The 27,005-nt window shown below is 39.5% G+C and overlaps 1 protein-coding gene across 1 annotated transcript in view; it reads left to right on the forward strand.

The window, feature by feature from the left end:
* The first annotated feature begins 3,642 nt into the window (after window positions 1–3,642).
* TNFSF4 (TNF superfamily member 4) overlaps window positions 3,643–27,005 on the forward strand; it is a 42,080-nt gene continuing 18,717 nt past the window's right edge. Inside the window, exons 1-2 of the mRNA XM_027086298.1 lie at window positions 3,643–3,752; window positions 24,746–24,904. Of these exons, the coding sequence (XP_026942099.1) occupies window positions 24,755–24,904 (150 nt within the window). The 5' untranslated portion in view covers window positions 3,643–3,752; window positions 24,746–24,754. The remainder of the gene's footprint in view (window positions 3,753–24,745; window positions 24,905–27,005) is intronic.

Genomic DNA, 27,005 nt, shown 5'->3' on the forward strand with positions numbered 1-27,005 from the left:
TTTTTTAATGTATTGCCTATGTTTACTTTTGCACTACAATGGCAGAGTTGAGTAGTTGTGGCAGAGACTGTGTGGCTTGCAAGGTTGAAAATATTTGCTATCCGGCCATTTACAGAAAAAGTCTATTGATATCTGATCTTACAGCAGTAATTTTCAAGTGTGATCTGTGAGCCCAAGGTTCCTTAAGAGGTCTGTGAGGTCAGAGCTATTTTCATGACAATACTAAGACATTCTTGCCTTTGTCACTGTGTTGACATTTGAACTGATGACAGATAATTGCTGTCACTTTTGCATAAATTAAGGTACTGGTGCTACACTGTAATAGTCATTATATTCTTCAGGTACTAACGGTAAAAAAAAAGAAAGCCAATTTTACTTTAGATGTCCTGATGAAGCAGCAAAAATTAATTTTATTAAACTTTGACTCTTTGAGTGTAAATCTTTTTATTATTCTAGGTGGTGAAATGGGACGTGTGCATGAAGTGCTTATGTTGCACACTGATGATGTTTGTCTCAAGGGAAAGCCCTGTGTGACAGAGTTGGGAGCTAAACTCGCTGTTTTTTTTTCATGGAACACAATTTTTGCTTGAAAAAAAAAAAGACTAACAAAGAGTTGGTCTTTCTGATTTTTCAGGCTTGAGTATTTGGCAGACATTTTCTTAAAAGTGGAAGAAGTGTACCTGTTGTTTCAGGAACCACTGACAGTGTTTTTTGCCAATGATAAAATCAGGCATTCAAGTGAAAGTTAACTTTGGGAAAACTTGCATCTGCTACCTTGAGATTGACAGCTTTCTAATACTTGGAAGACTTTTATGATGAACTTAGTGGTGATGTTAATGAATGTGATTTATTTATTTAGCCATAACATAAGGCAGTGGGTCCATGTTTGAAAAATCTGTGTAACTCAGTGAACCAATATTTTAAAATGACCCATGAATAAATAATGCTGCAAATTTACGCATGGGAAAAGATCTTTTCAAGATGTAAGATATTCCCATGGATCTTCATGTAACAGTATAATATGTTCATTGATATGATTTTTGATTCTACATGACAACTAACCTTTAATAAACTATCACTTTTGAGTTTTGGTGAGTAATCAAATGACAATATCCACAATTATCTGAAAAGAATATTAAGATACTCCTCTTTTTTCTAACTGCCCATTTGTAGTTGGTTATATTTTCTTCATATACATCAACCAAAGCAGCGTGTCACAACAAATTGAGTGCAGCAGATATGTGAATCCACTTACTTTCCATTAAGCCAGACATTTAAAAAATAATAAGAATGTAAAGCTCTTCTCACTAATTTTTTTGAAAATAGTTTTTTTCATAAAAATTTGTTGTTTATATTAACATGTAATAGGGTTAATTTTTAAATGAATAAATAAATATTTTTTAAATTTTCAGTTTAAATTTTTGTGGTGGTAAATATCAATAGATGTACGACACATAAATAAAAGCTCCTAAGAATTTTCAGTAATTTTTAAGAGTATAAAGAGGTCCTGAGATTTAAAAAGTTTGAGAATTGCTATGATATATGTATAACTATTATCCCTATTTTATAGATGATGAAGCTGGCTTAGAGATAGTAAGTTGCTCAAAGTCAAATAGCTTTCTGTAGAGCTGAGATTCATACTCCAGCAGAATGACTCCGAAGCTTACATTTATCGCCACTGAAAATGTCTTCTGGTATTTCTGGATTTAGAAAGCTCAGAAAACTCAGGACAGTTGTCTGTCCTCCCCCCTCCCCCCGCCCCCGGCCCGGGATATGCATACACACACTTAGAACACGATTTTCTGTGCTCATTTTTTATTCTTTTCTTCCTGGTTTCTTCTCAGTTCTAAAGACATGGGCCAGTTTATCTGCAAAGCTGCATTTAATAGAGTTAGGTAAAACAGTCCAGAGAAAGGAACTGTGGAGAGAGAATGACTTTAGATCTATCTGGGTAAGGTTTTCACTTGCTGCTAAAAAGGAAACAGAGAGAAAGCATAACTTGGGAGTCCAGGGAAGATTGGCTCAGTTAGCCAGGGTAGGTGGCAGGAAGATTGACCCAAGGACTGGATTTTGTCCTCATCCACATCTTAGGTCAGGAATAGCCCAGAGATGGCACTTCTGCCTCCTGGTCCATGGAAGACATTGATAATTGGTCAAAACCCCCTTTCTCCTTGAGTTTAGAGATAACCTCAGTTTCCTTCCCAAGGCCAGGTCCTACACAGTCACTCCATATAGAAGATGTGGCATATATGATGAAACTTTATCACAATCCTAGCTTTATGTTATACCTGTGACTCCATCTCAAACACAGAGCCTATCGAGAGGTTTTGTATGACTCATTCCTAGTCCTAGAAAAAGCAATTCCTGGCAAGTCTGTGAAGTTTTCACTGGCTGCATTAATTAGGAAAGATTTGCATATTTTCTTCCTATACGTATGAAATTGAACCCTCCTTTGTCATCTAAGCCTTGCAGACACAGAATGTGTAGTAGTTAATAGCATGGGCTCTGGCGTCAGATTATCTGGGTTTGATCTTCTAGTGGTATTGTGAGGATTAGATGACTTAATAAAATAAAACACATTTAACAGTACTCAGCTTATAGTAATGCTTAGTGAATATTAGCTATTATTATTACTACTATTACACTGTGGCAGAGACCTTATTTAGGAAAATGTTGATTGTTTAAAATTAGGATTGCAGACTTCTAGCTCTAGCAGCAAGAGGGTTAGGTATCCTGAATTATCCTCCGGTTGAAAACAACCGAAATAAATGAATGGAATATAAAGAATATTTAAAAAATACATCTCTGAGCAAGAAAGGAAGGAAGACATTTGCAGAGGTTGAAAACTAAGTGAAAGTGGGAACCTGGAGGGCAAATGAACATCAAAGCAGATTTCATTTGGGGTTATCTGACAAATCTTGGTGACCTTGAAGTTTTATTTTGATGTATACACAGGACTTAGAAGGCAAGAGGTAAAGCCTAAGATTGGCCTAACTTGGGGGATCTCATAAGAGACCCATACACAAAGCTCAGTTTAACGTTAAACTCCAAATGAATCTGCCGTGTGGAATGGGACAATAAGGAAACTTGTCTGGTTTGACCATGGTTTGAATGGAGGGAAAAAATGTCTCCTAAGAATTTATAGCCACAAGCTGGTCCTCTCTGGGGTTTGAGCATGAATGAGAAGTCTGAGTTGCATAAAGAAATGGTGAGCAAATATGTGATTAATATGTGGTTAAATAAAAACATTGTATAAAACAACAACAGTAATAATAATGTCTAATTGGTTAGACAAATCAAAATAGGATAGAACCAAAATACTAGATAGCCATAGAATTTAAATTCAAGGAGTGATGGCTGACTAGGGTTGAAACACTGTAGGATACATGCAGTGTTTAAGAGGCAGCTAAAAATATTTATGAAATTTAGAGTTTGTTAAGTTTGCATGTTTAAAAAATCTAGATTAACCACAAAAAATATATATACAACAAGCTCCCCCTTTCTTAAATACCTTTTTTTTTTTTTTTTTTTTTGCAGTACACGGGCATCTCACTGCTGTGGCCTCTCCCATTGCAGATCACAGGCTCCGGACGCGCAGGCTCAGCGGCCATGGCTCACAGGCCCCGCCGCTCCGCGGCATGTGGGATCTTCCCGGACCGGGGCATGAACCCGTGTCCCCTGCATCGGCAGGCGGACTCTCAACCACTGCGCCACCAGGGAAGCCCTTAAATACCTTTTGGAACTCTTCTCAGGTATGATACTTTGGCACTAAGTAGCATTATCCAAGTTCCTGCAGTTAGATCATAGGGAGAAGCAAAAGTTTTCACAACATAAAATATTCACCAGTGAATTGGCTAATAGTGAAATTAGTCCACACATAAATATCCTTCCCCATCTTATTCTAAGTCCATGGTTGTGAGCATTTGAATGCAAAGTAAACTGAGTGATGAGTAAAAGTGCAAATCTTGCAAGAGAGTCAAGATACTAAGAAGTCTGTAAAAGCACATTGGAGAATCACAAAGCTTTTGAAAAAGGAGGCTGTGGCAGATTCAGATCAGTTGACAACTGAAGAAGAGAAAATCAATAAAGATGATAACATGATTAGATGATGCAAAGAAGAATGATTTTGATACACAAGGATTAAGAGAGCCCTTGAGAAGACAGATAAATCTCTCTCAAATTGTATTAAATATGGAAAAAGCTAAGATGTGGGAAAAAGGACTCCAAAATACAGTGACTTAAGGAAGATAGAAGTCATGTCTCTCTATGAGGCCAATCAGGGATCCAGGCTTCTCCTTTCACCTTGTTGCTCTGCCTTCTAGGGAGTGATGCTCATTTGCATAGACAAAGCTAAATCATGTGGTATATCCTGTGTTTCAGTTCAAAGAAGAACAGAGAGAGGAAGCCTAAGGCAGGCAATTTCCTTTTAAGCAAGTGATATAGAATATATATTATATTTATCACTTACTCTCACATTCCATTGGGGAGAATCAAATCACATGATCACAACTGCTAGTGAAGCTGGGAAATGTAGTCTCTACCTGTATGACCAAGGGTCTAAGAATAAGAGGAGGGGCAACTAGTAATCTGCCCCACGAATATTTGTGCAAAATTGACTCTGTGATCATGCTCTGAAAAAGAAACATGATGTAATGGGTGATGTACTTATAATTAGGTATGATGAATTATGCCCCACCCAGATCAATACCTGATTCATTTCTTTAACTTAAGAAAGGCCATACATATCATTTTTACTCACATTTTGTAAGTCAGGTAAAGTAAACTTATTTTGAGGACTTAGTAGATTACTAGGTGCTTAATAGTCTTTGTTTTGTTCTTTTATTTTCCAGTAAAATGACGAGAAAATTCTTATTTCTCCTCCACATCTGTAGTTGGTATGAGCCTTCATGCACAATCTCTGTGTTCAAGAATTGTAACCCAAACTTCTATTTTTCTATTTTTAAAACCTCCACTTATTTTGGCCCAGGCATGACAACTTAATTTCAATTCGTAGTTCCTCTTTTTACTCAGATTGCACCTAAGTTCTAGGGGCTTACATAGCACACAGAAATTATTGGGGCTCTGTCTAACCTGGCATGTGCTGGGACAGCCATCATCCATCTGGGCCTCATTCATTCAAAAAACATGTAAAGCACCTACATGTGCCAGGCACTGAGAAACGCTTTAGTCCCTCCTCTTAGGGAACATATCATCCAGTGAATTTTGGTGCATTTTGAAAAAATCTGGCCCAAGAGCAAGGTCAAGCATGCACATGTGTTAGAGAAGTCAATTTAACAGATTGGTTCAAAGCGAGGAGGAAGAAATTAATGACCGAATGAAATTCTGGGGATTATTTATATTTTTCATTTTTAATGCATTTGTTATTCCAGCACAGTCTATGAAAATTGAGAGTTGGTGATATTTAGAAGTCAGAAGAGACTTAGAGAGACGGAGATGTGTGTGTGTGTGTGTGTGTGTGTGTGTGTGTGTGTGTGTGTGTGTGTGAGAAAGAGTGGCTTCTGTTTCTCCTGGGGAATTCCTCTTTCAATGTTGGGGTCGGGGAGGAAAAGTGCTACAAGCCTTCAGCCCTAATGCAGGAGGGTTTAACCACCTCTTACCACGTGACTGTAGCCTTCTAGTCACTGTGGGATATTAAAGGGACTGAGAGCCACAGTTCTGAAAGTTGCTTAGAGTCTCTATGCAGAGAAAAACTACAGCCAGGACAGGCAGGAAACAGAGCTGTATGAGTAAAACACTGTGACGGAAATAAAGTGTTACCGTGACAAAGGCTAATTTATAGATTGGCAGAGAGGAAGGGGAGATGGTTGTGAGACGGGAGAACAGTGTGGTCAATTAATTACAAAGGGGTGGTGAGGACCACGTGCGCAGGGGGTCTAGGTGGCAGGGAGGACAGGCCTGGCTGAAGCCAAGGACTGGGTGGGAAAGTTTGCTTCTGTGACCAACCTGTCTCTCCGTCTGCTTGTGCCATACAGCCTTGCAGGCCCACTCCCCCTCACTCTCAGTTTAATCCCATCACTCTGTACAGCTTCGTGAGTGAGAGCATTGGCTTTGCAGCCAGACGGACCTGAGTTTTAGTTTTAGCTTCACTACTTACCCCCATGTGGCCCTTAACTTTACTGAACCTCCCATTTCCTTATTGCCCTGCAGGTTTTTGATGATTGTAATGTACCACCATATACAAAGTATCCAGTAGAGTTTTCAAAGTACTCAGTAAGAGTAGTTACTATGGCCATTACAGCCTGCCAGTGAGGTGATGAGTGCTGGAACCAGGGTGGTAGGATGGGGCAAAAAGGGATGAAGTGTTTTAACTTCAGACAGTCTTGAGTTCACATTCCAGCAACATCACTTCCTCTATAGTTCCCACTCTGCAAGGGATTACATGAGATCATGAATATAAAGTTGCTCCATAAGGGCACCAGCAGTGCCTTTTAAAAATGTCTGTTTCCAGAATCTGAAAAAGAATACACACACACACACACATATGTACATATACATATATAAAAAACTGAATCACTTTGCTGTATGCCTGAAACTAACACAACATTGTAAATCAACTATACTTCAATAAGAAGTTGTTTGTTTTGGAAAAAAAATGAAAAAAAAAAAAGTTTGTTTCCTTGCTCATCACTTATCCACTCTTTTTTTCTTTGTTCCCCAGCAGGCGGCTTCTAGTCTTCTAGTTATGTGTTTGTGCAAAGAGTAGGACAGTGGACATTGACTAGGGTCATGCCTTGGCTTGCCCTGGCGTTCTTGGTATGAGCTGTTGACCAGCATTACTTTGAGTAGTCTTCCTTTTCACTCACAAAGAATCCTGGTTTGGCAATAAATTACCCTAGTACTACCATCACCTTTCTGCCCACCAGTCTAGCATTCTAGCCATTATCCCAGGCTGCCCTTTCTGAGGAGGAAATCACCCGGGGGCTTTGGGCTGGGGCATATCCCTCCAGAGTTGCTGTGGAGTTGACAGGCATCCCCCTGAGGCAACCACCTCATTTGTGTCTTCTTTACTGTCTGGGGGTCCCCAGGAGTAACTGGTTGGCTGTCTGCTTTTAGCCACCACATATTCTTTCCCCTGGGGTTTCTCTCCTCCTGGAGCTCTTACTGAAACAAGATACAGCCACGCAATAGAGTTTCTACCCTCCCCTTTCATATTTGCTTCCAGTCAACACAGCTTTTATGGTCCCCTGGGTTTCTATGATATGTTTGGGAAAAGAAAGAAAAATAAAAACATACAAGAGGAAGTCACAACTGTTTATGACATATTAGAAATGATCCTAACCTTCATAGGTATGCAAAAGTTGGCTTTTCTTACCCCTCCTCACTGATTCATCTCTTTCAGAAAACTTCTGAAATCCACCTTTGTCTGATCTTCCTGCCTCTCTTTTTTTATTCTTGGGACTTTAAGTAATGGTTCCCTGCTATTTTTTTTAGCAATTTTGGGGGGCACTTAGTGAGTACTCAATAAATATTCTTTTCTAGAGTAGTGGCAAGCCACAGAAGTAGACTGAAAAGGAACAAATTCCCGGCAGTTGTTTTTTTTAAGGCTCATTCCCACTGAGAAATCCTGGTCTAATCAGAATGAAACTACAGATAATGACATAATAATGTAAATGCTTATTAAAAGCTGCGTGCTAGGTACTTTACGTGCATTACCTCACTGACATCTCACAGCAACCCTTCAGAGTTAGATACTAGATACAGTTACTATACTCTTTCCCTCATTTAATAATGAGAAAAACAAAGTCTTTGAAAGGTTAAGTGATTTGCCCAGTTACTCCAGTAATTCTTCCATTATGACTGAAACGCTTGAGGTAAGCTGGATTCAGACTTGGGCAGCCTGTCTCCAGAGCTCTTGCTTTTAACAGTTCTACTAGACCAACTCCCCAGACTGCAGGCACCAAAGACCCCACACCGGACGAGTAGCCAGGATCCAACCTGGAGGAAGCCTGCCTGGGGTGGGGTGGACCCTATACTTCTGAAAAAGAAGCCATTTTCACATGTCTCTCTGTGGTCTTGCTTTTGCCCTGCTTCCTCTGATAGCTTTTCATACTAAAATTAATGATCGCGTCCTCATTTTACTTTCCAAAGTTATAGAAAGGGCACCATTTTGGTGACTGTTCAGTGGGTCGTTCCCCTACCCTACCCCCTGCCCTCAGTTGTCAGTGATTTTTCACTGCTGTTTATTTTGGCCATTGATGGAGAAGGGGTGGTATCACCAAAGGCATTCTGAAGTTAGGGTGTCCATTGGGATGGTGGACGAGGCTGCTGTTCAGGGAAGGAATTTTCCAGGCATTTAAACTAAGACCTCTCAATCTTGCTAATTTTGGACCAGTTCTTCCTGTGAGGTGAGCGTGGGGGAAATGCTCTTGAATACTCCTCACCTTTGGTTTTCCAGTATCAAGATCTCTACTGCCTGATTGTATCGTGTGTGTGGTTATTTTTTTTCACTGATGAAACTAACTTTCCCTGATTAAGGTTGGGACTTTTTCTCTTTGGTCATTTCAGACCCTTTCAGTGGAGTTTTTGTATCTTGTCTTTTGTCTCTGATGTTTCCTTTACTTAGTCAGGCTTTATTTCAGGTTTCACTTAGTACATCTCCGCCCCCTTTCCTACCCGCCCCACCTAATTTTTAGATGTCAGAATATATCCATCACAGACGACCAAGTTGTCATTCTGGTACGTAGTCTTCATAATGAGTCGTAGCTAGTCTTGATAACTAGTCTTCAACTAGTGCCAAAGCTAAAGGACAATTGGATGGAGAAAATATACCTCCTAGATGGGTCCTTTTAGTTGGAGTAAACCTAAGATCATAAGGCGACAACAATATTCCTAGCTTTGAAAGTAACCAGCTATAATATTAGCTAACATTTACCCAGCATTTATTATATGCTATGTCATGTACATTGCCTGTCTCGTGTCACTTAACCCTCACACACATCCTGAGCAGGAAACTTTCCATTTTCAAAAGGACAAAATCACAGCTCAGAGAAATTAAATGCCTTGTAAAAGGGTCACACAACTAGTAGATGGTGGTCCTGGGATTAGAATTCAGCAACCTTAACCTCTATACTGCTATGTAAAGGAAAACATCACATGGAGTGAGTTAGTCAAATGATCTTGGCCACGTTACATAACCTCTCTGTGATTTAGTTTCCTCATCTGTAAAATGGGGAAAATAAAATTACTCTTGGAGTCATTTTCAACACCTCTGTGGTGTTTAAATGAGGAGCTGTCCAAAGCGGAGCTCTTGACTTGCAAACTGCCTCCCCTATCTGCTCCTCCTGTCTTCCTCTAACGCTCAGTTAATGACACCACTACACAGCTACTCAGCCACATTGCCCAGAAGTCACCTTTGATTCCTTGATTTCCTTCACCTGTCACATCTAATCCAGTAAACCTTATTGTTCTACCTCCAAAGTATAACCCACATTGGTCATTTGTCACCATCTCTACTGCCATGACCCTAGCAGTCAAGCCACTTCACATCATACCTAGACTACTGAGTCTTACTGTTTATATCAGTGTTAATAAACAAGTTTAAAAAGAAACAAACAAGTAATAAACCTTTCTCCCTTTTATTTATCTAAGCAGTAACTAAAAGACCCATGAAAAACATGATTTTTTTACTAACCTTGCAATAACAGAATCTCATATTTAACACATTATGAAGAAGCTTTAATATAATGTAAAAGTTAGAGGTGGGGGCAGCTAGGAAACATCAAAGGTAGTTTTTTGTATATTAGGGTAATCTTGTCCCTCGTAGAATTTTCTCCTTCTCTCCCTGGGCCAGGAATAGAAGATGAGGTCTAAGTAACTGGAGAGAGAGTATAAAAGAAGAAGGGACTTCTGTGTATAAGGAGCCTTAGGATTTTTTCATTGGTGGGCATTGAGTTGGTTCTTACCTTGTTGCCACCTGGAACTGCGATGAAGTGGATAAGGACCCTTGAAATAGAAATATTGGGTTCTTGGGTGCTCTGAGTAGACATTTCTAATAGCTGTGGAAGGGACCTAACCCACAGCAAATCAAACAAGGATGTGGAGAGATCTGTCTGGAATGTCAAGGTAATTAGACCATTGCAAGGGTCCTGAAGACTTAGGAAGAAAAATGGTTCAAAGAGAGAACTGCTGATTAAGGTGGCAAATATCAACTCAGACCATTTTTTGGAGCACCTGAGCTCTCCCTGGGATGCCCAGAAATACCTGGAGACCAAACTGTGGGGTGTTGATGGGGTGATGCTACCATGTAGGTTAGGGTCTATCTTGCCCAGCGCCAGCCAAAAAGAATATCACAATGTAATCTAAAATTCTTTTCTAGCCGTATCAAAAAAGTAAAAAGAAACAGGTGAAGTTAATTTTAATAATGATTTATTTAACCTAATAGATCAAAAATATTATCATTTCAGTATGCAGTACTAGCCTAGTGGTGTGCTGGTAAAGCAGCTGTCTAAAAAAAAGTCCCAATTTGTAGTGTTTACTAATTTCAGTGGTGTAAATACTCTCACCATGGCCATTTTCAAGCTACAATAATGATACTAATAGTGACAAATAACAATAATTGAATGCTAGCATATATCAGATACTCTTTCTCTCTCCCTCTCTTTCTCTCTCTCCTCTATAGTAGATGACTGAATGAAGGCTGGGAGGTTAAATAACTTGTCCAGTGGCAAGTAGAAAAGCTTTGATTTGCATACAGGTCTTCTGACTTTTGCCCAAAGTGTCAAGAATAAAAGCAAAGTGGGATCAAAGAAGGGTGGGGAATCATGGAGCTAGAAGGGTAGAAGAAAAGAAGAATAAAAGCTCTGAAGAACTAGAATACAACTGTAGCCTCAGTTCAGTCTAATTCATTTCCTGTCTTGAGCACAGCCATAGACTGGTGCTAGGGGAGCTGGGACATATGAGAATGAATGGGGCTTGGACTCTTTTCCATGTGGGAAGACAGGCACATACATGCAGAACTCTGAGACAGGGCAGACTGTGATCTGTAATAAAAGAAGAGCCTAATCCATCTTCCCCATGCTGAGCCTAGGGCAGAGGGAAGGTCACCAGTGTGGTGAAGAGCCCCACATTAGGGCAGAGGGATTTGGGGGACCTGGAGCTTGAGCAATGCCTAGCAGGGCATCCTTTGGGACTTCAGGGTCAATGATGAAACAGGAAGTTGAGATCTAGATTCCAAGTTTAACAAAGATATGTTGGAAAGTTTGAGGTAATATAGGAAGGAAAATGGTAGGAACTGCAGAAAGCACAAAGGAACACAGCAGAAAATAGGAAGGAGAAGCGTAGAGGAATTCCCTAAGCTAATTTGAATAAAGCTGTAGGGTTTCTGTGCGTGTGTGATTTTTGCAGAAAGGACTTCTCAGTAAAGCTTAGGGTGGTAGAAATGAGTGAACAAACCATATACAGTGGTATTGGGGGTAGGGACACAGAGAATACTACCTTCACAAAGAGAGAGACTGCTGATCAAACCTGCCAAAAGCTTTAAGGCGTGGTTAATATATGTCAGTGAAAGAATAAACACTGAAAAGCACTTACAGGTTTAAAAAACACAACACAATAATGTCTATGTAGAGCCTACTCTGCCTAGACACATTGCTTGGTGTATTGTATAGATTATTTTATTCTAGCTACAGTATAGGAAGACATTCAGAAAAAAGTTCCTTAGAAGGACGTTGAAGGTAACAGGGTAAAAGCTCCTTATCTCAGAGTGGATATATCTGAGGGTAGAAACAAGAAAGAATTTAAGAAACAGTGTTCTTTTGGTACAGTTTTATCATTTCCAGCTGTCTTGGTCTGCTCAGGTTGCCATAACAGAATACCGTAGACTGGGTGCTTAAACAACAGAAATTCATTTTTTCACAGTTTGGAGGCTAGAAGGCCTTGATCAAGGAACCAGCACGGTCAGGTTCTGGTGAGAGTTCTCTTCCTGGATTGCAGATGGCTGCCTTCTCACTGTGTCCTCACTTGGCAGGTAGAGAGAAAGAGCAAACTGCTGCCTCTCATAAGAGCACTCACCCATCTGACCAGGGCCCTGCCCTCATGACCTGTTACCTCCCAAAGGCCCTATCTCAAAATACCATCATACTGGGGGTTAGCGCTTCAACATAGGAATTTAAGAGGGATGCAAACATTCGGTTTATAATAGCAACTACTGAGGGTTTGGTACAGTTAAATAAACAGACAAACCCATATGATGTTGGTTTAAATCCCAACACTATTGTGGTTAATTTACTCTGAGATTCTGGTTCCTCATGTTAAAGATGTGGTTACTAATAACCATGCACAGTGTTCCCAGGAAGATTGAATGAAAAGAGGCTTTTGTGCTTGGTACAAATAAGACACCCAAGAACATAAGATATATTCCCATTCACCAATAATTTGGAAAAAAAATAATATCTAATTGACAGAAAGAAGGTACTTTCTCCTATTGAATTGGTGCCTGTGTACATTCGGCATGTTAGTATTTGCTTAGATATATTGACTGTTTACTAAGTGCCCAGGCCACACATAGAGCTTGTATTTTTATTTAGAAAAATCAGTAGTATCGCATAGAATTTAAGAACAGGCTCCAGAGTAAAAGGACCTGGATTCAGATCCCAGCCCTGCCACATACTAATTGTATGACCTGGGCCAAGTTAATTCACCTCTCTAAGCCTCAGTTTCTTTCAATTATAAAATGGGGAGGAAAATAGTACCCTCTTCATAGGTTTGTTGGTGGGCATTGGAGAGGCATTTCAGGCAGGACAATAAGCAAATGCGAAGAGTTCGAAAGTGAATATTGTATTGCTTCATTCAAGGTCAGTTATGGACATGGACATCTATACCAGGGTTTCTCAACCTCAGCGCTACTGACATTTTAGGCCAATAGTCCTGTGTTGTAGTGGGGGCCATCCTGTGCATTGTAGGATGTTTAGCAGCATCCCTGGCCTCTAACCACTAGTTATCAGTAGCACCCACCCCAAATCCAGACAACCAAAACTGTCTCCAGATATTGCCAAATGACTCCTGGGGGCGTAAAATCACCCCAGTTGAGAATCACTGGTTTACACAATTTATACCCAATTAAATGTATTTTGGAAACAGGAGGGAATCTCTTATGTACTCAGTTTAGGTTTGCTTTTGGAATGATTGCTATTTAAAGAAAATTGTCTTTTGGGAATGAGTAACTGTTCTGTATGTGATGGTGGTTTCATGAGTGTATACAGCTGTCAAAACTCATCTAATTGTTAAATTGAAGTAGATATAGTTTATTATCTGTAATTATATTTCAGTAAAGTTGATTTTTAGAAAACTTGCCTATATTATTAGTTGAAAGGTCTACTTATAAATTTCTATATATTCTTGGGATTGCATACATATTTTAAATGCACAATTTAAAATGTAATTTTGTGAGCCAAAAAACTGTCTATATATTTGCTTTCCTTAATGGTGTAGTACTTCATGGGCATATTTCCGTAGAGAGAAAAAGATTCTGTAGCAGTTTTGTGCCACTAAGTTTTAGAATCTATCATCATGCCCTAAAATAACTTCTAGTGGTCAATTCAAGATAAAGAAAAGGAGCAAACATGAAGAATGAAAGGGCAAATCAGCATCAGAAGAAGAGGAGTTGACATATGAGGGGCTAATGAGTCTGAAACCCAACGGAATATTATTATACGAGTTCACATTTGCATTTGTACTAATGGTGTGCATCCGGTTTCAATGAAAAGTATACATTTCAGGTTTGCTAATCTTTCACACTAAGATCAAAGTCCAGCTATCAGGAGACTTCTGTATTTAATAGTGCCATTTTCAGTTTTGTTTAAACTCTCATTCTTTTTTGGTCCTGAAAATAGCATAGTTCAAATCTACTGCAAGCAAATTCAATTTAATTTGTCAAATCTTTATAGAAAGACTATTCTGGCCCTGTGAGTGAGTGCGATACAGGACTCTTGACCTCAAGATCATTCAGTGTCATGGAGGTGATGGAAACAGATTTGAATAGTTGTAAGATAAGACAGAGTATGAAAAATGCTATCTACACAGACAGAGTATGAAAAATGCTATCTACACAGGGGCAGAAACAACCGCATCCTTCTGGGAGGCCCAGGCAAGGCTTCGTGTTATAGAAATGTAACAGTGAAACAGACTTTAAGTAGTCATTTGGGGAGATTCACAATTTTGGCTCTTATGGAAGCTTTTAGAAATACAGATTCACAGGCAGTATTCCAAACTTATCAAATCAGAGTTTCTAGAGTTAGGAATTAGGAATCTGAACCTTTCAAAATCTCTCCTTAGTGATTCTGATGATCAACTAGGCTTTGCGAACTACTGATCCTACAAATCCCCTACTCAATGCCAGAATTGTTTAGCCTCTTCTGGAGCACCACAAGCTCACTACCTCACAAGACAGCTAGCCCTTCATGGAAAGTGTGTAGGGTGTAGGATTTTGATCATCAGAGATGGAGGATAAGGATAGTTGAGGCAAAATGATCATCAGAAATAATCAGATAAAAATGGAGATAAATCTGGAGAGGAAACTTGGGGTTCCATTACAGTGTGACTTGAGTGTCATGCTAAAGAATTTCAACTTCATGAGATGGATACTCCTTGATAAGAACTTGGTCATCGCTGGGTTTAAAGATCCTGCCAAAGCAGAATGGATTAGACATCAAAGAGAATGGAAGTAGGGAGAACAGCTGTAAGTTAAATTCAGAGGTTCAAGGGAGAAAGTAGTAAGGACTTGGAGCAGAAGCAGTCGAAATGGCAAAGTATGAGCTGTATTGCAGGGATAGTGGATAGTCCTACAAGTCTGACTGATTGAGGCAAGGAAGAATCAAAGCTGATTCTGGGGTTTTGAGATTTCGGAGTGCCGAATACATTAACTAGAATGGGAACATTAAGATCAAGAGCAGGTTGAGAAGGCAAATGGCAAATCAGGTGTTTGATATTTGAAATGCGTTTGTTTCTATCACCTCCCATCTTACTCTGTCACCTGTCCCAGGTCAGAGCTAAGTTATGACTCCCTTTGTACACTTGGAGGGTGGCACAAATTAGGCCCTCAAAATGTTTGGTGAATGAATATCCACTGTGAATATCTTCTCCTCTCCTTATCCTCTCTGTTTTAGATCTGGACCTTATTATTTCTCACTTAAATAATTACAAGATTGAGGACAACCCAGCTCATACAGCTGTCTTTGTGTGAATTAGAACAAGGACCCCTCTCTGAGTTTAGGAATTAGAAAAATGTACATTAATATGGGTGGTTGCAGCCCTTTGTTCAGGACTTGGGAAGCAGAGCACACCTTTGTAAGAAGATAATAGCTCCCCTTCTCATAGAATGAAACCTCCTGCTCTAGGATGTGGGGCTTGGAGAGCTGAGTGCAGAGGTGGGGTTTTAGACCTACTCATCTCCTCAACTGGCACAGAGCACCCTGGAAAATCTCCCAGCTGATCTCCTTGATCCCGCCCTGCCATTTCTATTTCACTCTGATTTTTTTCTAAAATGTAATAATATCACACTCTGCTTTCCATATTTCCCCAGTGCCTTCAGGATATAGTTCAAAGTTCTTAACCCACTCCTGTGCACCCTTTCCTCCTGCATAGCCACCTCAGACCCAATACTTTCCTGGCCGCGATTGTCCTCCCTACCTGTCTGTGACCTCCTTTTTAGTTCATTTCTTTTCCCCCAGCACCAGCATGTAGGCACCTGGCTCATGCTTGTTGAATGGACTAATGACTTAGAAACAAATGAAAAGTGCAGATTTTACCACCCAAACCCTCCAAATCAAAACAAACAACCTCCCCAAAAACAAAAGAACAAAAAAAGCAAATACCAACCCCCCAACCAAAGAAAAGTTTTCCTGCTTCCTGAACATGAGGTATTCTGTCAGTTGTCAAAATTTTGTTTGTTTGTTTGTTTTTAAACCTCCCCTCCCCCCATACTTTTCTGTAGACTTGAAGTGGCTATTTATTTGGAGATTAAAGATCTGTGGGAAGATAATTGCTTGGAATGAAGTCTGAGGCTTCCATTCCAAGGCTGATTTGCTCTGGTGTATCTGTGTATTTAATCTTTGTGAGATAATTTTTTAAAAATTGCACATAGATTCAGGTGACATACCTGACCTCTTTAAAAACATGTCAACTTTGGAGATGGAGGACTCTGTCCATCTGCCCAAGATTGAAATGCCAACACTGATATCTCTGATGTTGGTTATATTTGTTCCAAATGCTAGACCAGCCCAATGATGAACCTTGAAATGCTTTCATAGTCTTATCAAAAGGTCTTGCCCAGAACTTCCAGCCCAATTAATATTTATTTTTCCATGTGTATTCCCCTTCTTCCCACAAAGAATGGGAAGAAGCTGTGAGAATATATTCAATTTAAAAAGAAACAAATGTAAAACATCATTTAAATGTCAGTAAAAAACTACAAGTAGGCAAAATACGGCAGTAGGAGATGGAGGCCGGGGAGATGACAGGCGTGCCTCAGATGTGCAGGACCAAGTGTTGGTATAGCTAGTATAACTTTCCTGGGGCATCACCAAAATGGGAATTCATTCTGTTGCATAGTTCTCATTGTCTATAAAGACAGTAATTTATGTCAGTAATTGTCAGTTTTTCTTTATAGAAGCCAGGCTGTTAACAGTGAGAAAACATGCTGCTCAGGGCACAAGGATGCACTCTATAAATGTTTTTATTTTTCATTTTAAAATATTTTCTTTGATTTTCAGCACTAATAGGTTTTACTCTTTCTTTTTCATCTGGTCTCTACTGTTTCCAATAGTATTTTAGGCTTTTTCCTTTTTTTTTTTTTTTGCTGTGGCTCTTTTAGTCAGTGTTTGGAAACAAATGAGTAAATAGTTAGCGATTTTAATGTTTATTTATAACTATTAACTATTACTCAAGAATTAAGTTCTACACACTTGATTTTTCTTTCAATTTTTTTTAATAGATCTTTATTGGAGTATAATTGCTTCACAATACTGTATTGGTTTCTGTTCCACAACAAAGTGAATCGGCTATATGCATACATCTATTCCCATATCCCTCTTGCATCTCCCTCCCACCCTCCCTATCCCACCCCTCTAGGTGGTCACAAAGCACCTAGCAGATCTCTCTGTGCTATGCTGCTGCTTCCCACCAGCCAACTATTTTACGTTCGGTAGTGTATATATCTCGATGCTACTCTCACTTTGCCCCAGCTTCCCCCTCCCACCCCAAGTCCCTGAAATTATGTTCACCACTACCTCTTTTTTTTTTTTTTTTTTTTAGATTCCATATATATGCATTAGCATCTGGTATTTGTTTTTCTCTTTCTGACTTACTTCATTCTGTATGACAGACAAACTCTAGGTCCATCCACCTCACTACAAATAACTCAATTTCATTTCTTTTTATGGCTGAATAATATTCCATTGTATATATGTGCCACATCTTCTTTATCCATTCATATGTTGATGGACACTTAGGTTCCTTCCATGTCCTGGCTGTTGTAAATAGAGCTGCAGTGAACATTGTGGTACATGACTCTTTTTGAATTATGTTTTTTTTCAGGGTATATGCCCAGTAGTGGGATTGCTGGGTCATATGGTAGTTCTATTTATAGTCTTTAAAGGAACCTCCATACTGTTCTCCATAGTGGCTGTAACAATTTACATTCCCACCCACAGTGAAAGAGGGTTTCCTTTTCACCACATCCTTTCCAGCATTTATTGTTTCTAGATTTTTTGATAATGGCCATTCTGACTGGTGTGAGGTGATACCTCATTGTAGTTTTGATTTGCGTTTCTCTAATAATTAGTGACGTTGAGCATCTTTTCATGTGCCTCTTGGCCATCTATATGTCTTCCTTAGAGAAATGTTTATTTAGGTCTTCTGCCCATTTTTCAACTGGATTGTTTGTTTTTTTGATATTGAGCTCCATGACCTGTTTGTATATTTTGGAGATTAATCCTTTGTTGTTTCATTTGCAGATATTTTCTCCCATTCTGAGGGTTGTCTTTTCATCTTGTTTATGGTTTCCTGTGCTGTGCAAGAGCTTTTAAGTTTAATTAAATTCCATTTGTTTATTTTTGTTTTTATTTCCATTACTCTAGGAGGTGGGTCAAAAAAGATCTTGCTGTGGTTTATGTCTGAGAGTGTTTTTCCTATGTTTTCCTCTAAGAGTTTTATAGTGTCTGGTCTTACATTTAAGACTTTAATCCATTTGGAGTTTATTTTTTTGTATGGTGTTAGGTAGTGTTCTAATTTCATTCTCTTACATGTAGCTGTCTAGTTTTCCCAGCACCACTTATTGAAGAAGCTGTCTTTTCTCCATTGTATGTTCTTGCCTCCTTTGTCATAAATTAGGTGCCCATATGTGCGTGGGTTTATCTCTGGACTTTCTATCCTGTACAATTGATCTATATTTCTGTTTTTGTGCCAGTACCATACTGTCTTGATTACTGTAGCTTTGTGGTGTAGTTTGAAGCCGGGGAGCCAGATTCTTCCAATTCTGTTTTTCTTTCTCAAGATTGCTTTGGCTATTGGGATCTTTTGTGTTTCCATACGAATTGTAAAATTTTTTGTTCTAATTCTGTGAAGCATGCCGTTGGTAGTTTGATAGGGATTGCATTGAATCTGTAGATTGATTTGGGTAGTATAGTCATTTTCACAATATTGATTTTTCCAATCCAAGAACATGGTATATTTCTCCATCTGTTTATGTCATCTTTGATTTCTTTCATCAGTAGTTTATAGTTTTCTGAGTACAAGTCTTTTGCCTCCTTGGGCAGGTTTATTCCTAGGTATTTTATTCTTTTTGTTACAGTGGTAACTGGGATCGTTTCCTTAATTTCTCTTCCTGATTTTTCATTGTTGGTGTATAGGAATGCCAGAGATTTCTGTGCATTAATTTTGTAAACTGCAACCTTACCAAACTCATTGATTAGCTCTAGTAGTTTTCTGGTGGCATCTTTAGGATTTTCAATGTATAGAATCATGTCATCAGCAAACAGTGACAGTTTTACTTCTTCTTTTCCAATTTGTATTCCTTTTATTTCTTTTTCTTCTCTGATTGCCATGGCTAGGACTTCCAAAAGTATGTTGAATAATAGTGGTGAGAGTGGACATCCTTGTCTTGTTCCTGATCTTAGAGGAAATGCTTTCAGTTTTTCACCATTGAGAATGATGTTTGCTGTGGGTTGGTCATATATGGCCTTTATTATGCTGAGGTAGTTTCCCACTATGCCCACTTTCTGGAGAGTTTTTATCATAAATGGGTGTTGAATTTTGTCAAAAGCTTTTTCTGCATCTATTGAGGTGATCATATGGTTTTTATTCCTTAATTTGTTTATATGGTGTATCACATTGATTGATTTGTGTATATTGAAGAACCCTTGCATCCCTGGGATAAATCCCACTTGGTCATGGTGTATGATCCTTTTAATGTGCTGTTGGATTCTGTTTGCTTGTATTTTGTTGAGGATTTTTGCATCTATGTTCATCAGTGATATTGGTCTATAATTTTCTTTTTTTGTGATTTTTTTTCTGGTTTTGATATCAGGGTGATGAGGGTGACTTCATAGAATGAATTTGGGAGTGTTTCTCCCTCTGCAATTTTTTGGAAGAGTTTGAGAAGGATCGCTGTTAGCTCTTCTCTAAATGTTTGATAGAATTTGCCTGTGAAGCCATCTGGTCCTGAACTTTTGTTTGTTGGAAGATTTTAAATTATGGTTTCAATTTCATTACTTGTGATAGGTCTCATTGTGTTATCTAAATCTTCCTTGTTCAGTCTTGAAAAATTGTACCTTTCCAGGAATTTGTCCATTTCTTCATGGTTGTCCATTTTATTGGCATATAGTTGTTTGTAGTAGTCTCTTATAATCCTTTGTATTTCTGCAGTGTTAGTTGTGATTTCACCTTTTTCATTTCTAATTTTATTGATTTGTGTCCTCTCCCTTTTTTTTCTTGATTCTGGCTAAGGGTTTATCAATTTTGTTTATCTTCTCAAAGAACCAGCTTTTAGTTTTATTGATCTTTGCTATTGTTTTCTTCATTTCTATTTCATTTATTTCTGCTCTCATCTTTATGATTTCTTTCCTTCTACTGACTTTGGGTTTTCTTTGTTCTTCTTTCTCTAGTTGTTTTAAGCATAGGGTTAGATTTCTTTTTGAGATTTTTCTTGTTTCTTGAGCTGAGATTGAATTGCTACAAACTTCTCTCTTAGAACTGTTTTTGCTGCGTCCCATAGGTTTGGGTCGTCGTGTTTTCATTGTAAGTTGTTTCTATGTATTTTTAAATTTCTTCTTTGATTTCTTTTTTGATCTCTTGGTTATTTAGTAGTGCACTGTTTAGCCTCCGTGTATTTGTGTTTTTACAGTTGTTTTTTTTTCCTGTAATTGATTTCTAATCTCATAGCGTTGTGGTCAGAAAAGATGCTTGATAAGATTTCAGTTTTTAAAAATTTTCTGAGGCTTGATTTGTGATCCAAGATGTGATCTATCCTGAAGAATGTTCCATGTGCACTTGAGAAGAAAGTGTATTCTGCCACTTTTGGGTGGAATGTTCTATAAATATCAATTAAATCTATCTGGTCTATTGTGTCATTTAAAGCTTGTGTTTCCTTATTTATTTTCTGTTTGGATGATCTGTCCATTGGTGTTAGTGGGGTGTTGAAGTCCCCTACTATTACTGTGTAACTGTCAATTTCTCCCTTCATGGTTGTTAGCAGTTGCCTTATGTATTGAGGTGCTCCTATGTTGGGTGCATAAACATTTATAATTGTTATATCTTCTTCTTGGATTGATCCTTTGGTCATTTTGTAGTGTCCCTCCTTATCTCTTGTAACAGTCTTTATTTTAAAGTCTATTTTACCTGATATGAATATTGCTACTCCAGCTTTCTTTCGATTTCCATTTGCCTGGAATACCTTTTTCCATCCCTTCACTTTCAGTCTGTATATGTCCCTAGGTCTGAAGTTGGTCTCTTGTAGACAGCATATATATGGGTCTTGTTTTTGTATCCATTCAGCCAGTCTGTGTCTTTTGGTTGGGGCATTTAATACATTTTACATTCAAGGTGATTATCAATATGTATGTTCCTAATACCTTTTTCTTAATTGTTTTGGGTTTGTTTTTGTGGGTCTTTTTCTTCTTATGTGTTTCCCACCTAGAGAAGTTTCTTTAGCATTTGTTGTAATGCTGGTTTGGTGGTGCTGAATTCTCTTAGCTTTTGCTTGTCTGAAAAGCTTTTGACTTCTCCATTGAATCTGAATGAGATCCTTGCTGGGTAGAGTAATCTTGGTTGTAGGTTCTTCCGTTTCATCACTTTAAGTATATCATGCCACTTCCTTCTGGCCTGTAGAGTTTCTGCTGAAAAATCAGCTGATAATGTTAGGGGATTCCTTTGTATGTTATTTTTTGTTTTTCCCTTGCTGCTTTTAATATCTTTTATTTGAATTTAATTTTTGTTAGTTTGATTAATATGTGTCTTGGTATGTTTTTCCTAGGGTTTATCCTGTATGGGACTCTCTGTGCTTCCTGGACTTGGGTGACTATTTCCTTTCCCATGTTAGGGAAGTTTTCGCCTATAATCTCTTCAAATATTTTCTCAGACCCTTTCTTTTTCTCTTCTTCTTCTGGGACCCCTATAATTCAAATGTTGGTGCGTTTAGTGTTGTCCCGGAGGTCTCTGAGATTGTCTTCAATTCTTTTCATTCTTTTTTCTTTATTCTGCTCCTCAGCAGTTATTTCCACCATTTCATCTTCCAGCTCACTTATTTGTTCTTCTGCCTCAATTATTCTGTTATTGATTCCTTCTAGTGTATTTCTCACTTCACTTATTGTGTTGTTCATCTCTGTTTGTTTGTTCTTTACTTCTTCTAGATCTTTGTTAAACGTTTCTTGTATTTTCTCAATCTGGGCCTCCATTCTATTTCCGAGATTCTGGATCATCTTTACTATCATTACTCTGAATTCTTTTTCAGGTAGATTGCCTATTTCCTCTTCATTTATTTGGTCTTGTAGGTTTTTACCTTGCTCCTTTATCTGTGACTAGTTGTTTGCAGCCTCTTTTTTTTTTTTTTAATGAGTGGGATTGTGTTCCTGTCTTACTGGTTGTTTGGCCTGAGGCTTCCACCACTGGAGTTTGTAGGCTATTGGGTAAAGCTGTGTCTTGATGGTGATATGAGGAACTCCATGAGACCTCACTCCAATGAATACTCTCTGGGGTCTGAGGTTCTCTGTTTGTCTGGTGCTTCTGACTCAGAGCTCGCACCACAGGAGTTTTGACCTGACCCCCAACTTGTGAACCAAGATCCTGCAAGCTGTGTAGGGTGGCACAAAAAAAAAAATTAAATAAAGAGAACATTAACAAAGTAAAAAATAAAATTAGACTAGGAAACAGATATGTTAGAAAGAATATAAAAATAAAAATATAGATAAAACAACAACCAGAAGGTACAGCAGTACCACAATAGTAAAAAAGAGGAGGAGAGAAAAGAAAAAAAAAAAAGGCCGGGGGGGGCGAGGCCTTGGCTGTAGGGGGTGGGGCCTAAGCAAGGGCAAGGTTTGCGTTGTGGGCGGGGCCAATGCTCAGGACCCACAGGGCTGGAAAAGTCCCTGGGGGCTGTGGGGGGTGGGACCTAGGCTCAAGGGACCGAAAGGGCCCAGGCGTGCCCCCCACCCCTGGTCTCAGAGGGCATGGGACCTCCCCTGGGAGCCCAGCAGTCTTCCGGGGCTCCAGTGGGTGGGGAAAATGCCCTTCTCTCCTCTCTTGCTCCTCCAGTCTGGGAGAGTCCCTCCTGCCTGCCTCTCCTGATCTCCCCAGCCTCCCTACTGTGCCCACAAGGACCCATGCAGCCTGGAGGGGGCTTTGGAGGGCAGGGGACAGGCCTGGGAGCTCAGCAGGCTCCCTGGCCTGAGTGGGTGGGGCAATCGCCCTCTGCCCTTCTTCCTCTCCTCCTGGTGGAGGGCCCCTCCCGCCTGTGTGTCCTGATCTCCCTGACCTCAGGGGCATAGATCCTGTCTGGCCTCCACTTCTCCTCCCCACCTCAGTCCCTTTGCATCCTACCAGTTCACTTTAGGGTTCCTTCCGTCTCCTTGGGCATCAGAGTTCCCCACCAGCGGCCAGCAGGTGCTCTAGTTGTGGAGAGACGCTAACTCCCCATCTTCCCACACTGCCATCTTGACTCTGCCTTTCAATTTTTATTAATCCATACCCTGTATGTTACACATACTTTTCTCATAGGAATACCTATTTAGAATTAAGTTTAGATGGAACTTGATTTCTAGTTTTGGCTTGGCATGTATGGTGTAGTGTCTCAGTCACCTTGTATTTCAGACAAAAACTTGAACTTCTGAAGACCAATATGTTCTGCAAATGCAAAGTATAATGATTATAATGAGGGTATCAATTCATATATTAATTGATTTAAACTGTATTACTGTATTAATAAATGTATTTCCCACAAGCTGTTTCCCCCTTGAATATGCCTCATATCAATTTTCTATAAAATTAAGTTGCATACAACAGCTCATTTATTTTGTTGATGTTATTTCTCTCTCCTTTCCTTCTTTAAATATCCATTGAGTGGCTGATAGGGAGCTCAGAGAGACATACTTGCCCACAGAAGCATTGTTCTGTCTTAAACAGCCCCTCCCAGTGTACCTATACTGGCCAATATAGTACTGGGCTCACTATGTATTCAGTAAATATTTATTAATATGAACTTGACATTATCAATAATTTTATCATTTATTTCATTTGATCATTTATTTCAGTGGTGAAGGGTAAGTAGTGTCTATTGGTAGAATACTCTTACTTTCCAAGTTCTGTGTCTACGCTGACCTCAAAGAAAGGAACAACCTTCAAAGCTTATTTGAAGCTATTCATTTGTTCATTCATGCAAACTTATGTATGGAGAAAATGTATAGTGGAGGGAAGGGAAAAAGTCAGGCTACTCTTCTGCTTCTTTCCTGCTATGCTTAAAATTAATCATGTAAGTCTTTACTAAATTTGCCTCAAAGATTAAATGAGAAAAAGATTTTAGGGCTGTCTAGCACAGTGCCTGACACACAGTAGATGCTCAGTATATGCTAGTTTATTATAATGCAATGGACTAAAACTAGAGGATCTTACTCCTTTATTCTACATGATTCACCATCCTATTTTAAACTTTTCTCTTTTTTTTTTCACTTGAAGAATGGTCTTCATGTGCTTTTTTTCCCCTGAATCTGTTGAATGGGTTCAGTGCTTAGTTACCCAATAAAGTGCAGGCAAGAACTTAAGGCTAGTATTTTCCTTAAATCTCTTCTATGATTTAAGACACCTCGGAGAAGGGATCGATGAGCTCCTACATCAACAGATGATGATTTTTATCTTTATCAAGTGACCCACAATTTGGTTACTGGTGCAATGAGAAATTAAGAAAATAGCACACATTTATGAGTGTCATTTCACAGTCACTCAAATCAGAACTGGAATGCCACAAAAACAACTCCCTGTTAGCCCAGAGAAAAAAAAAGAAAGAAAGTAAAGGGGAAATTCAGATTAGTCACAAAGAAGTTCCCCCGCCTGCCTGCAAAAGCTGCAGCATTAAAACTGAGAGTCCGCTCTGCTCTTTCAATCGCCTCTTGTCTCTGGTCCTGGGACCTTTGTGTGTTTTCTGATTGATACACCTTGTTTTGGCTTCATCTCCTTCTTTGCGGGGAAGAGGTCAGTCCTCCCTCAGGTTCCCTTCTGTCACAGTTTTCATCTTCCCTGCATCCAGATTGTGAAGATGGAAGGGGTCCAACCCCTGGATGAGCATGTTGGAAACGCACCAGGACGGAGATTCTTGAGGAACAAGCTATTGCTGGTGTCCTCCGTAATTCAGGGGCTGGGGCTGCTCCTGTGTCTCACCTACATCTGTCTGCACTTCTCTGCTCAGGTAAGATGCACCACTGGCATGTCCTTTCCTCCAGCTCAGGCTGATGGCAGCTCCAACAGCTGCAAATGGTCACTTGGAAATAATCTGACACCAAATTGTTTTTTTTTTTCCCTTTTCTGCTCAGCGATCATAAAAGTGTGGTCAAACACCCTTTTGTCTCTGTTTTCCTTCCTTTTTTTCAGCAGTGGCAGTGGTGGGGCACAGTGGAGATAGGGCAGGGGCACTGCTTCTGGATTATTCTTTTTCTTTGCAATGCAAGAATCCTGGTATTCCTTTATGAGCTGTCACTTAGAAGCTTTGAGTCACTGATATACCTACTTGGTTTACCTGTTCTGCTAGTAAGCATCTGATCAGGGAATTAATGTAAAAGGGTTATAAGAAAATCTCTTTACATTATTATACTTTCCTATCGTATTCATAAGCCTCATAGACTCTCAAGGAAATATGCTTTTTGAAGAATGCTAAATGTATCAGTATTGAGTTCTTTTAAATAGCTAGCCTATGTATTTTAAGGGCAGAGATGTATGTGTTCACGCCTGTATGTATGCATGGCCAAACGTTTACCCCAGTAGCTTGATCAGATATTGTTTCTCACAGCCTTTCTCTACCAATCACAACTTATAGACAGCACTTTGTCCAATACATTATGTAGTGGAAGATCATCATTTTAGTATTTCCCCCACTTAATGAAGATATTCTTTCCATTTTTCCTTCTGCTTATTATGGTCCCTTTTACATTATTTTTTCTTATTTACTTATTCATATCCACAAACATTATTAGCTCTTTAAGGATGTTCTTGACTGCAGGAGATTCCACTGAAAAGAAAAGAAATGAATAGTGTCCCCATGTTCCCTTGTTGGGGCTAGTCTGAGAGTTCTTGTTTCCCTGGTGGATGCTCTGTGTTAGAAAAGTCTCTCCCTGGTAAAGGTCAGACAATAGGAACTTTTATTTCTGATGGCCAGGTCAGAGACTGGGTACCTCAAATTAGATCAGGATAAGATGAGCAGAGTCCTAGACGATGCCTGGGCTTGTCTTCACCTACAGGAAATAGGGGTTTTCAGTGCCTACCGGCTAGATGTGATCACTGTACTATAGAGTGCTCGTGTCCCCAAATTCCCGAAGTGTAGCTGACGTCACACTCAAGCCTGCAGACCAGTGAGCACCACAGCACACCCATCCTGTCCTCATCATGCCAGATGTTTCCTTCTCGTCACAGAAGCCTTTGGGTGAAATTAGAGTAGGCGATCTGGGGAGAGGGTGTGGGGGGAGGAGCAAAGTGTCCATGGCAGGATGCCCAAGACAGAGACCGGAATTAGGCCCTTCCGAGAAGAAAACAAAGAGTAACCCAAAATAGAACAGCTGAGTTTATTCACCAGGTCTGGGAGCCCTGAGAGTGCATTTTCAAACAACCACAGTGTTACATATTTCCTTACACTGTGGGATGATAAAAAGACAGAACATATGGCCCCAGTCAAGGCTCAGCAATTAATTGCACTAGGGCTCTGAGCAGGAGAGAGCAAAAGGTGAAACAGATACAGATGTGTAGCCAGCTGGTGGTGGGGGCCGCCCCAAACTATCAGTACCCAAGGGATGCAGAGGAGAGGGGTTCTTTCTAGCAAGTCACCCAGCAGTTCTGTGCTAGAGCCTGGAAGGCAAGCTGAGTGCTGGCTTCCAGGATACTAGAATTCATGGAGCTGATCTTTGTGAGAGAATTAGCTTTCTCTGGTCCTGGCCCAGAAATGGAAGCAAAGATAGAGGAGGTATATTAGAGCTGTTTGCTCAACAAACGTGTTCTTGTATACTCTGGATACAGAACTTTTTGGGGCACAGATATTTGAAATGCTTAACTTGACATTAACTTTTTTTTTCTTACTTCTAGCTAGACTGTTTTAGCTAACATAATTTCTTATACTGTTAATAAGACCCAGGGCAGCATGTTGTGTCCTTAAATTTAATCTCATAAGCTTTGTTAAGGGGAAGGACAGTCGTGTGTGTTCTCCCCAGAACTTGATCAGTCATGGTGGCAGCAGTATGTGTGTGTGTGTGTGTGTGTGAGAGAGAGAGAGAGAGAGAGAGAGAGAGAGAGAGAGAGAGAGAGAG

This window comes from Aethalodelphis obliquidens, unplaced genomic scaffold (genome assembly GCF_003676395.1).
Source record: "Aethalodelphis obliquidens isolate GAN/ISIS:26980383/991018 unplaced genomic scaffold, ASM367639v1 scaffold55, whole genome shotgun sequence".
Classification (NCBI taxonomy): domain Eukaryota; kingdom Metazoa; phylum Chordata; class Mammalia; order Artiodactyla; family Delphinidae; genus Aethalodelphis; species Aethalodelphis obliquidens.